This window comes from Urocitellus parryii, chromosome 8, assembly GCF_045843805.1.
Source record: "Urocitellus parryii isolate mUroPar1 chromosome 8, mUroPar1.hap1, whole genome shotgun sequence".
NCBI lineage: Eukaryota > Metazoa > Chordata > Mammalia > Rodentia > Sciuridae > Urocitellus > Urocitellus parryii.
Window position 1 is genome coordinate 78,788,026 of NC_135538.1, and position 13,297 is coordinate 78,801,322.

General features: G+C 37.9%; 1 protein-coding gene across 3 annotated transcripts in view; it reads left to right on the forward strand.

Moving 5' to 3' along the window:
* The window catches only part of Hmgn3 (high mobility group nucleosomal binding domain 3), a 30,940-nt gene extending 17,847 nt beyond the window's left edge, over positions 1-13,093 (forward strand). Inside the window, exons 2-7 of one of the 3 annotated variants that reach the window (XM_026410842.2) lie at positions 1,787-1,837; positions 8,459-8,488; positions 10,979-11,029; positions 12,175-12,288; positions 12,406-12,498; positions 12,816-13,093. In XM_026410842.2, coding sequence (XP_026266627.1) covers positions 1,787-1,837; positions 8,459-8,488; positions 10,979-11,029; positions 12,175-12,288; positions 12,406-12,498; positions 12,816-12,854 — 378 coding nt within the window. In that variant the 3' untranslated portion in view covers positions 12,855-13,093. Of the gene's footprint in view, positions 1-1,786; positions 1,838-8,458; positions 8,489-10,978; positions 11,030-12,174; positions 12,289-12,405; positions 12,506-12,815 lie in introns of all 3 variants that reach the window. The other 2 variants (XM_026410846.2, XM_026410854.2) reach the window with 2 other exon arrangements.
* The last annotated feature ends 204 nt before the right edge of the window (positions 13,094-13,297 follow it).

Here is a 13,297-nt window from a genome sequence, read left to right on the forward strand (position 1 = left end):
AGGTATGAATGAGAGTGGCATTCCCAGTCAGAAGGTCTGGTGTGGGACCAGAAGCATTGAGTTTGTAATCATGGAACTGAGCAAAACTAAATGGCCCATGTAGGAATCATGTTCATATATGCTCAGACTTGCTCAGGTTTCACGGTCTGTCACTCAACTGGCCAGTGCAACTCAAGGTCTGTGATGCAAACTTTCCAGTGTGAGAGTGAGGAGCAGAAAACAGGAAGCTGTTTCCCCTCAGAACCCAAGAGGCTCCCTGGCAGAGGGGAAAACAATTGTTCCACTTGGAAAACAGGATTTATCTTCATAGACATGAGAGGCTCTGAAAAGTTGTAGGTACAGCTCCGGGGAGAAGAGAACGCTCCCTGTAATACTTTGCCTTGGAAGTTTCTGCTCTAAGATTTGTTTATTTACTTGGGACCATGTCTTGCTTACTAAATTTATGTAAGCTTTTAAATTTAGCATTATTTTATATACTTTCTATATATTCAGATAGCCTATTTTAATCCCATTGCATTAATAGTTACATAGCTTAAGTAATTCTCTATTATTTATTGAATTTATTCTCCATATTAGAAAAAGTGCAAATAAACCATATTTTAGTAGAGTTTCTTTTTTTGAATCTGGTCTGAAAATTGAAATTACTGAGTAGTCATCTGATTAGTCCTGTCCTGTGTGTCTTTTTCATGATTCCAGGTTGTTCTTTGAAATGATTATATAATTTCATGTGACCAGCTCCACTGAACAGTGGGTTTTATGACCTTGTAAATTTTCTTCTCATCTTATTAGATAAGGCATTGCCACATGGCTGTTTTATTTTGCTAAGCCAAATGTTCTGCCAAATGTGAGTTCACTGTTTGTATCTTTTCTGATGCTCTGTTCATATCAGCTACCCATTTATGCTGCAGGAGTATTTACCTTCCAGCATTATGTAGTTGTAAACTGTGTTAAATAGTTTAATTTTGTATTAACTTAATTGTCTTATTCTCATATTTTAACTCCTAACCAATAGAAATATGTTGGGATATGTGAAGATTCTTATAAATCTCAAATACATTTCACTTTAATATATAAAGAAAATATAAGTTATATTTCCCCCATGGTTGTGTGCAAGTTTTGCTTCCTGTTAGGTTTGAGCTGTCACAGGATGGGCAGGTGCTGCCCCAGGGGATGGATCAAAATATGGAAACAAATCATCTGGGGGTGGTAAGGTGCTTTCCTGTCATGCTGAGACTGGGACTGTAGTAGAGATGCTGGAGCTGGATATGGAAAAATAGTAATTCAGGATAAATCTGTCAAATCATATCTCAAAATGAGCTAGAAATCAAAGAAAGGAAGATATGGGATGAAAATATGCTTCTGTGGTTGACCTTGGTTTTACCAGCATCCTGCCTTTATCTTCAAGGACAAAGTGTTAGAACAAGCAAGTGAAACAAGGGGGTGGATCCCAGGCACCCCTGCCACTGACTACTGAGTCCTTGCTCTTTGACTGTCATGGACTTATCGAAGATAAATGAAAATTTGCTTAGGGTATGCATGTACTGAGAACAAGGGCTCATATTTATTCTTTCCCATTCCTGTTTTAAAAGTAGAGCAATTATGCAGCTAAATGCTGTGTGTGTGTATGTGTGTGTGTAAAAATAAATCCTTTCATAAATTTATTTTTCCTTGCAAAAAATATCTGTTGGCTTATCTGATCTCAGGAATCAAAATAGCTTTGTATATTTTAATCATTAATATGTGATTTCCAATTTAAATACAATTCACTGAACTATTTTCTTTCTAGTCCCCAGAGAATACAGAGGGCAAAGATGGATCCAAAGTAACCAAACAGGAGGTAAGTGTATCTTTGACATCCTCTTTTTAATTCTTTATGTTGAAATGTTTAATATGTTTGTCTATATCTAAATGAACACTGTTGTAATAACATTGCTGAGCCGGGTGTGGCGGCACATGCCTCTCAAACCAGCAGCTCAGGAGGCTGAGGCAGGCGGATCAAAGCCAGCCTCAGCAATAGCGAGGCGCTAAGTAAGTCAATGAGACCCTGTCTCTAAATAAAATATGAAATAGGGCTGGGAATGTGGCTCAGTGGTAGAGTGCCCCTGAATTCAATGCCCATACCAAAAAAAAAATTGTCCATACTACATAAATCAGATAAGTGTGTGGGTGTCATCTTGTTTGGCCAAAGTATATTTCATCTGAGTACACTGATTGAGATATTTTCTAATTACTATGTTGTTTATGTTTCTACCTGTTAGTTCTGCTGTCTATCAAAGCAGATACTGAAAGAATTCCTTTTGGGAAAAGAGTGAGATAATAGGTAATTCATATAGGAGAACAAAGTCTTCCATTCATAGCAAGAAAATGAAAGACTGTTGATTTCATAATTTTCTGCTCCAGTGAATGAATTATCAATTACCCTTTAGATTCTAAATATTCACTTAGGAGGATTCTCCTCTAAGGTCAAAAACTATGGAAGGATATATAATATATCAAAATAGTAAAGCTTTTGTTTTTAATTAAGAAAACTCTTAGGGTATTAGGATAATCAATTAGACAATGAATCAAAGATATTTTGTATTAAAATACAGAAACTTCCAAAAGGCCAGGAACTTGAGAGAAATGCTTGTGTTTGAGCCTTGCTGATAATATTATGACCATGTGAAAGGAGATGGACTAAAAAGTAGGAAATGAGACGTATCTATGATGAAAGCCCTTCCCTTTTGCACAGAGCTTTACAGTGTGTGGAGAACTACTGCTCTTACCCTTGCACTTATAAACTTGAAAAAGACAGAAACAATATCCAGTTACAGATTCTTTAATTAGTGATTCACATCATAGTTCATAATTCAGAGAAGTTTGTCATAACACCATCACAAGATTTGTACAAGGAAATTAGTTCTGCCAAATGGAAACTCTTTAGCAGAAATTATAAAGAAGTAATCTAAAAGCAAAGCAAACAAAAGTGCCTGTCTTTACCATCTTTACCCTAGCTGGGCATGGTGGCACTCACCTGTAATCCCAGCCACTAAATAGGTCAGAGCAGGAAGATCAAAAGTTTGAGTCCAGCCTAAAGAACTTATTGAATCCCCATCTCAAAATAAAATAAAAAGGGTGGGATGTAGCTCAATGATAGAGTGCTTGTCTAACATGCAAGAGTTCAATCCTCAATACTGCAAAAAAAAAAAAAAAAAAAACAAAGAAAGCAATGGCATCCATTATATACCTGGCATTCACTGTCTTCCTGAGTTTGGCATAGTCATGAAGTTTGTGATCCAAAGTCAAGTCACCATACAAATACTAGAACCAACCCCAAATAATAAAAGCCAATCCTAAATACTTAGGAAATACTTTTTGGAATACTTCTTAGGAATACTTCTTGGAAAATGGCAAAGTATGATTTTTAGGATAGTTCTTAAGTGTAATTAACCTTAATGTTTTTAGATTTAGTTACCAAAGAAAAGCGTTTGGGTTTCTCCTTGAAGACTGACATTTTAGTTGATCTGTCAATCAGAAAATCTAGAAATCATTATAGATAATTGATAGCAGAAAGTCTTCCCAATCCCTCTATGCTACAAGCAAATAATGCTGTTTAGAATATATATATTGCTTACATAGCTGTCATATATACATGCATATACATACATATTTATTTATACATACATGTTTAGCCCAAGGACCTTTATTATTTATTTATTTATTATTTATTTATATTATGCTTTTATTATTTTATTTTTCTATTTTGTTTCTATTTATTTTGTGTATTTTTAATATTATTAGTAACAAAAATCTTTCAAAACAAGACTCTTTACCTGTCATTTAAGCCAAGGCCAGATTAAAACTCATGCTATGTCTACAAGATGTCAACACAATTGCTGGAAAAGTGAAAAGGTCAGTCACTGAGCTGGTGACTTTTGGTAAAAACTGTCAGAGAATACACTGATTGATTTTTTTTTCTGTTGAATTGAAATTCAGTTCAGGCTGAATTTTCCAGTTATGTCATTGAGTATGCACAGCTTTGACTCTAATGAATAGAAAACAATTACAAAGGGGGATCCTCTTTTGAAAGTCTTCCACCACTGCTGTGGTATTTGAAGGGCATTGTGCAGAGTGTACAGTATTTCAGGAGACTTGAACAATAACTGAAACCATATATTATGATCATTATTTGAACAGTTTACAAACCTTTTCACATTCATTATTTTGTCAGATCCATACAATAGCCCTAAGATTCCTTCCTTCCTTGTCTTTCTTTCTTTCTTTTTTTTTCTTCTTTCCTTCTTGTGCTAGAGATCAAACCCTGGGCCTTAAGCATTCTAGGCTCATGCTTTTCCACTGAGCTATACCCCTAGCCCCAGATTCATTTCTCAACAAAAATATATGAGCACCTAAAATATGCCAATCACTATGGATCCCATAGGAAACAAAACCCCAAAATTCCAGACTTTGCAAAGCTTCCATTATGGTAGGGGTAAAGCAAAATAATTGGATATTTGCTATAAAAAAAAAATAAACCCAGGTGAGGGAATAGCAAATGTTGGAGAAGTGCTGTTTTGATAACAAGGAGATGTTATTATCCCTGTTTTAACTAGCGCAAGTAAGGTTGTCAGAGAGAGAACAATTTGCTCACTAGTTGTGGAACCAGTAAAGATAGCTGAATCTCCTGATCCAAAATCCTCTGTCCCATTTGCCTTTTTGGCATTCATAAATATACAGTTAAATCCAGTTTCCAGTCTTCTCCATTGCCCATCCAAGGCTCTATCTTTCCCTACTTCCCAGTTTTAAAAAGAAGGTAATTTCTATTTACCTTCTCACTTGTCTTTGAGAATTCAAAGCAACTTGACTTTTGGGTTTTGATTAGAAGTACATGGTCAGGCTTAGGAGCAAAAGAAATCTCATGAAAATAAGAGTACTTCCAATAGAATGATCCATACGTTTGAAGCAATATTCAACAAATTCTAATGATTCTCCTTCAATCTAGCTATCTCTGGGAACTTTTGTTTTTGTGAGATTAGACTTGTTGCTATTTTTGCAATTATGGAAGACTTCATGTATTTCAGGATAGTCTTCACCAGAATTTTCTCCAACCTAGGAAATGATCAATTAATCAAATTATTACTGAATGATTCTAATGTGCCCAACACCAGAAAGCACAGTAATAAACCATCAACTTTATTGTATTGATGTCTGTCAATCTCATGGTTCATGCTTTTTTTTTTTTTTTAACTGAAGATTGAACCCAGGGCCTTGACCATTCTATTTAAGCACTCTACCACTGGGCTACATCCCCAGTCCTTTCTCTTTTTTTTCCGCCTTATTAGGCAGGATCTCAGTAGGTTGCCCAAGTAGGCTACCCTTCTGCCTCAGCCTCCCAAGTAGTTGGGATTACATGTGTGCACAATTACATGGGACCGGTGACTTGTCATTCTAAAAGCCTTCTTCTTCTCTGAGAGTCATTGTTTGGCCTGCTTTTCCTGAGGTTTCACACTTAATCAACAAATGAAGAGAAATTCTTAATATCTTCTTTTTTCCTAGTCCTACCCAACCAGCCTGAGTCTTAATTTAAGTACTTCAAATGCTAGTGTTTTAACAAGGAAAAAATAGCAGTCTAGTCTATTTCATATCCAATAAATATAGTTCAATCATTTATAGATTTTAAGGCTGTGAAAGCTGATGGAACTTTCCAGGAAGGCGTCCACACTTGCATGCATAATCAGTACTGCTGACTGAGTGAAAGGTTAGTCTCAGCCTTCACTGTTTGCATGAAAAAGAAAATCTCTTGTAGTGGTTGCTAGAAAGAAAATCATAAGAAAAGTCTTTTTTTTTTTTTATAACATAGAAGAGCTGGTTAATTTTAGGCAGGAAGTCATAAAATGATTTTACAGTAAAAGATAATGCTTTTTAGAGACTGACTGGTTTAGACAGCTTATAGAGGGAAGTTTTGTTTTTGCATTAATTACTTAAGCTTTTTATTTTGGAACTCTTATACTGAACTTGAACTAAGTCCTTTCAGGCCCTGCATAGCAGCAGCATTGGAATGTCCGCCTGGAAATACAAGGGCTTTCTGACACCACTCAGCCTATTCAATGTGTTCAGGTGTTCACATGGGGAAGAGAGGACAAGAGCAAGAGCGTCACAGAAGGGGAATTTTTCACGACTTTGTCCCACTTCAGTGAGATTTTACACAGGACCACTAGTTGACAGGCAAACACGTTTGGCTCCTTGTCAGGCCCACATTAGAGAGTAAATTAGTAATATACTAATTTCTGGCCACTTATTTTCATCTCAACATATATTGAGGGGCCCCTGCTAAACACTGGAACTACCAAAATATAAGAGAAAGATTTATTTTTTTAATTTTTTTTCAAAGAGAGAGAGAGAGAGAAGAGAGAATTTTAATATTTATTTTTCAGTTTTTGGCGGACACAACATCTTTGTTTGTATGTGGTGCTGGGAATCGAACCTGGGCCGCACACATGCCAGGCGAGCGTGCTACCATCCCCAGCCCAAGAGAAAGATTGTCCTGAATAGTAGTGATAGATGTGAAACAGAAGAGGTGAACAATGAGATGCAGTCAACATGGTGCCATCTGCTGACAACCAGGCAGGGGGATTCACATAAGGCCCATTCACTTCTCTTTAGCATAGAGGCTTCCACTTTTCTTCCTAGAGGGTAACATGCTGCTTTCTGTACTTGTGAGATGGTGACAATAGTTCTTGAGGCAATACAGAAGCTTTGAAGCTGACCTCTGTTTAATAATGGTGGATCCTCCTTTGCTCCTTCATGCTCAGCATGTTGAAGAAACACAAGACACCCACTATTGCCCAGTTAAAGGGAAAATGTTACCTCTTTTTCAGTGCTAACCAGGTAATGTGATTGACTATCCTGGGAAAAACACTGAAAGATTTGGGTCTGATTCCCAGAGACTTGTGGGTGCATCATCAAAATGCATCTATGATAATCATAGCAAGCACTGTGGAGAATGTCATACACACCCTTCTCTCCTGGTTATCCCAAGGCAGTGATCTAGCTGTGTGCTGACCCCATACATCCTCCTGCTCTGGGCAGTGAATGTATCCCCGTCAACCACTTAACCTGCACAGTCACCTATTCTCAGCACATTCTGCTAGCTGGCCCTAAGTCCAGCTCTGATCTTTCCTTGAGACCCCAAGGTTAAAATTATTCATGGAGGCTCTGGTTCTTCATTTCCTTCTGTAGTTTAAAGAAAGATGAATTTAGATTCTCTGGCTGTTTTCAGTAATAAATGCGATGTGGAAGTGGCAAGAAATATTTCTTCCAGTTTGGTGTGAGCAGCTGACCTAGACTGACCTAAGCATGACTTCAAGAATTTCCATGATTTCTTGCAATCATGGCATAGGTTCCTATTTTCCACTTTTGCTACCCTCCTCAAGAAAAAGTATTGGAAACATTCAAGCTATCATAATGAGGCAAAGTCTTCATAAGGGAGTAAGAATTAGGAAAAAGCTTGAATTCATTTATTCAGCAAGTATTTTTGAGTATGTACTGTTTGTTGGGTAGTATACTATTCTTCTGGAAATGGAGCAGTGAATAAACAGACAAAATGTATGGAGTATTTATTTCTGAAATACTTGTAAAGAAGGGCAAATGTGGTTTTAGAATGTGAAATCCCCTGGGGAGCCAGCTTCTGCTGGATGGTAAGTAGAATAACAATTCTGTGTGTTATCACTGAAGCACCTAGGACAGTTCTGTTATCTTAAATTTTCTTTACAGTCTCATTTGCTATTAACTTGTACTATCCTTGAAGAAAATTTTTCTGAAAAAAATTCCAGACTTTAAGTTCAATATCAGTATCTAATCTGTACAGTCCCTCTCTTGGTTTTCTAAACTTTGAAATTAAAAGATAAGTGAACTTTTTACTTTAGTTAAATCTTTGACATCTTTTTTAGTAGATAAGTGTATTTGTTTTGTTATAGGCACAAAGAAGTCTTTCTTTCTTGTTAGCTGGGAAGATTCTTAGTCATTCTCTCTCTTCCGACATAGCAAAAAATGGGAGACTCCTGCTATTTTCGTTTCTTATTATATGTCTTCTTGTATTAATTTGTAAGCTTCAGTTCCATTTTTTAAAGAACAAGAATAAGACTAGAGACCATTTCTTAAACTTCAATTTTATCACAAAAGAAAGGATTATGGTGTAGGATGGAGTCAAAAGTCAACTTCCTTTCCCTTTTTTCTCACCATGCCCCTAATTGGTAGACGCCAATTATGTGAACATTGTGCCTACACCTCTTTAGGAACACTTTGTCTGGAGTTATTATGGTACCCAGGCAACTTGGGTGCGTTTCACCTGGAGAGGGTGATGGAAGTCATATATTACATTCTATCAACAAAGTAGGATATGTCAAGAATAATTTTTTAAAAGTCAACTTGGTTGTATGTAATTACAAAAATGTTTTTGTTTTTTCCATTCCTTTTGTAGCCCACGAGACGGTCTGCCAGATTGTCAGCAGTAAGTGCCTCAGAACCCCTTTGGTGTTTCTTCTTATGTGTACATTTTCCCTTTGTCTAAAGCAAAGCAGCAAAAGGAAGATTAAGGTGGTATTTCCCTTGAGTTTCTTTATTTTATTTTTGAAAATTACTTAGGGTCACAATTTCTATCAAATTTGACCCATGTTTACCAAGCAATTCACTTAATCAGATGTATCAGTGAAAATCAGTGACCAGTGCTATGACCAGGAAAATAAAGCCCAGGGTGTTGTTTGATATTGCTAGATGTCTGCAATGAAAGAAGTACCTTAAGCAAAATCATTGTCTTTAAACTGTAGACCTGATGTGCTGAAGTAGACAAGATTTCTGATGTTTTGCCCACAACTCATACTTTAGAACATTTTATGCCAGCATCAGAATGTGGTCTGAATCCATACACTTTAGCCTCATTTCAGACCTGGAACATCTTTGGAAATATAGTGATTTTACCTTGTTACTTGGAGTCTTCTATGAGTGGGGATTAGAATTGAAACTGGAATGGGCAGGTGTGGTGGAGCCTCAACCATAGTTGTGCTTCAGTCTTCCTCACCAGCCTTTGTGTACACCACACTGGCTCTTGTGCTCCATCCTGCTGCCCTCCTGATGTACTGGTTCTCATTCTACTACCAGACAGATCAGTCTGACTTTAGTGGAGGATTTTGGTCAGATTCCTGCAGCCCAAGCAGCTCACTGGGAAGGTGGTAGAAAGGGCTTGACCTGTTGGCTGATAATGTTTATCCTGACACTGGATGTTATAAGAGCTGCAAGCTGGATTTTGTCCACAGCCCATACCTGTACACGGAAATGGGTATTAGGACTGGTCACAAGTTCAGAAGTGTAGCTGAGTTTGGTTTAAGTGAGTTCTTGAGTTCTTGTAAGGTAGAGGTATCAGAGCCAGCAGAAGGATTTAAGAACTACAGATGCTGTTGTGAACCTCTAGTCAGTTAAAGGAATGGTCCTTGTATGTCAAAGGAAAACCAAAATTTAAAAGAAGACTTTCCCTGAATGCCAGGAACCAACTATATGAGCCCCTTCACTGAGATCACTCTGTGTGCCAACACAGCCTCCTCCAAGGCTAGCAGTATTATAGACTACACAACTTCCACTCTTGGTCCCATCAAAATCACTGACTGTTGAGGCAGGGTGAAAGGTCTGTCTCACAGAAAATATAAAAAGAAATTACTCATTGTAAATTGAGAAAATGTGTCTATTAATATGTCAAAACTTAGAATAACAAGTGTTTTAGATCGTGAAAATTTAAGATCAATGAAAGCTGCTTTATTTGGGGAACAGTCTGCAGATTTAGGGTGTAAAAAGATTAATAAAAACTTTCCTTACTTTTCAAGCTCAGTTTTATTTTTGGTATTTGAAAAGTCATTTCTAACAGTCTGTCTTCTGGAGTTGCATTGCTTATAGTTGCACTTTATGCCCTGGATGAAAAGGGCCAGATTCAATATGACCCTTAACCTCTTGGAGACTTAGAGGAGGACATAAATTTTTTCTCCATAGAAAGAGACCCTGGCCAGTGTTTTCTATTTAAAAACCATTCTTCTAGTGCTTGGAGAAAATGTACATTTTTTTCTAGCTCTATGAGAATATTTGCCTGAAAATATCTACAGAGAACCCATGGTTTAAACTGGTTATCTTTCCCCAGTGTCCACAAGTGCCTCTTGGTCTCAGACCCTGTGGAGCTGGCTCTATGGAGGAAGAACCATGGCCAGAGGGCTTTAGGAACTGCTTCTGAGAATAGGAGAGAAACCACATAAGACAGGAGAAAATAGTTCCTAGAGGGCTCTCTTGCTAATATTAGCTGCAAACTCTTAAACTTTAGGAGCCAACGGTGGACATGTTATCACTATAATTGTGTTCTAATGAAAGCAGTAGTGACAAATGAGCTCAGTGTCTGAGTGGGCGAGAGATTGTCACCTTAAGCTAGCATGGGAAAAGATGAAAGTAAGAAGAAGCTTGGATAGAGAAGTTGAAATCTACATCAGAGCGGAAAGGATTTGGAAGTGATTTGAACTACTTCAGAGACAGCAGCCTTCATTACTAGATGGGCTTTGCCTGTGATTGTGCTGTGGTTTCTAGACTTTGGGGACAGCCAATGCAACTGAATTCATTGAGCCGTTTGGCCAAGGGCCTGAGTCATTCCTCTTGCTGCTATGCTGTGATAAAAGGAATTACAGAGACATCAGTGATAGAAGCTTAACTCTGTTCCCAGAGAGCTATTCTGGACTGGGGAATAATGGGTCGGCTTTCAATCTCACCTACCATTGGCTTGCAAACCCAGGATGAAAATAGTTAATGAAATGCCAAAGTCTTTATGCTATTCCCTGATGCTGAAAATAGGGTGCAATCGCCTTTGAATGAACAAAGTAGAACTCAAAATGGACAGTTGTCTTTGCAGTCCTTTTGAGTTCCTCTTAGTGCTAACAATTCTCCTTGTCAGCATTTGTATAACTTATCTTTGCAGAAACCTGCTCCACCAAAACCTGAACCTAAACCAAGAAAAGCATCTGCTAAGGTAAGAGGTGCTCCCTTCCTCCCACCTTTGGTTTTTAAAACAATGAATAAATTATAATTCCTTACCCAAAAATCATCCAAGGAAACTCCATGTTTAATGGTTCAGGCTAAAATGTTCTGACCAGAAAGCCATTACCACTATTATGGGTTTTCTTAAAAGGCATAAAGCACAGTTTTATGCTTTAGCTGAATGTGTTTTCCATTTGGTCAATGAGGCGCAGGAAGTCAGAGCAGGTTGCTCTGGGAAGCCTCGTGTCCACCGGGGTATTGGCAGCTGTCTCAGAACATGCAGTTCACACGGTTCCTGGATGGGCCTGCAGGGAGGGGCTTCTGACCTCACATAACTGCTGGTAGAAGGCCAGTCTCATAACTAATAATAACAAAATACTCATTAATGCCAGCAGATAATTGGTAAATAATTAGCTCATACTATGCCAGACACTGTTCTGATTGTTTGACCATATAACACTCACATCAACTCAGTTGAAGTAGATATAAACATCCTGTTTTGCAGGTGAGGAAACTGAAGTATATAATTATCAAGAACTTACCCCCCAAATTGCTTTTCTGTGCTCTGCCCTTCAGAGCACCATTCCTGTTGTGAATTGCCTGAAACTGTATGGTGATGTGAGTTGTTGATTTCAGAAACAGAACTCACTTAGGTAGCTTGGTCTTAAAATTAGGAAACTTTTCCTCATCTGAGCCTTTGTTTTCAAGTGCTTTCTCAGCTTTCAAGTCATGCAAGCCACATATTTCCATATGAGATGTCTTGTTGGAAAGCAGCAGCAAAGTCACCACAGCCAGGTTCTCCCCTGCTCTGTTTCCTATGTCACCAAGTCCTGCTGCTGCCCTCTCAATGGCAGAATCACTTCTCACTGTGGAGAGGTGGTCCACCCAACCAGTAAATGAGGGCTGCCATCTTGTTTTCCAAGGGAAGGGAAAGTCCAATGGGCTTTCAAAGCAGGCTATTAGATTTTCCTGGAGACTCAGTGTAACTCAGTTAAAACTCAGAATAACTGGGCCCTCAGTTTCCTCTAAAAGGCCACCATGGTGGGCATCATTGTACTTGGACAGAGGTTAATTGATCTTGGCTAACCACACTGTGTCTAACATACTGTGTTTCCTTGTGCTTTGATCTTCTGTTAGAAAGAACCTGGAACAAAGATTAGCAGAGGTGCTAAAGGAAAGAAGGAGGAAAAGCAGGAAGCTGGAAAGGAAGGTACTACACCATCTGAAAATGGTGAAACTAAAGCTGAAGAGGTACTTTCCATAAATACCTCCCACTGATTGAATCAGTGTCTTAAAAACTGCTCAATCCTTCAACCAGTGATAGCATGTTCATAATGTCTCTTTTTATTGCCTGTAATGTTATTGCAGATCCACATCTCTCGCTCAACTGTTAATGTCTCAGCCTCCAGAAGTACCCCACCCAGCACACTGTCAGTAAAGGGGCAAATTGAAACAGTGAGAGTTAAGGGTACAGTAGAAAATTCTGCATGTTTGCAGTGACTAGAATCAGATAGTAGTGCGATGTTTTTTATTATGAGCAGTGGGGGTTTGCAGGTAAGGTTTCTGTGGCTGTTTGAAAAGCAGAGAGCAATAAACGCAGCAGAGTGTTGGCATCATGTGCTCCTGCCTTGTCTGTTCTCCACCCAGAGTTGAAGTAGGTTGTACAGTAGAGCTGCAAAAAAACATATGTTCAAAAGCTTGTGTGTTAGTGGGTGGACTTTTCCTTGGCTATCGTAGTTTAAGTGATAACTATATTCTTTTTTCTTTCTTTTTCACAGGCTCAGAAAACTGAATCTGTAGATAACGAGAGAGAATGAATTATCATGAAAATTGGGGTTGATTTTATGTACCTCTTGAGACAACTTTTAAAAGCTATTTTTACCAAGTATTTTGTAAATGCTAATTTTTTAGGAGTCCACTAGTTGGCTTACAAAATATATAAGGATGGACATTTTGCCCTCTCATAGTACTTTTTGGAAATCTCCATCATCCTCAAGCAAAATAAATATCAATTTAATATTGGAAGCTGTTTGTAAAATTGACTCAGCATTCCATACATTTGCTTTAAAAAACTTGGTCCTGTGCATATGTGGTGTTTTTACTGTGCATATTTAAATTTTTCATGCAGTTTTTCTAGAGCAATAATCAGTGGTGCTTTTGTACCTAGGTTTTATGTGATTTTAATGAAACATGGATAGTTGTGGCCACCTGCTGACTATTTGTGGTTTAAAATAAAAGGTTCTTGTCTGCAAATTACCTG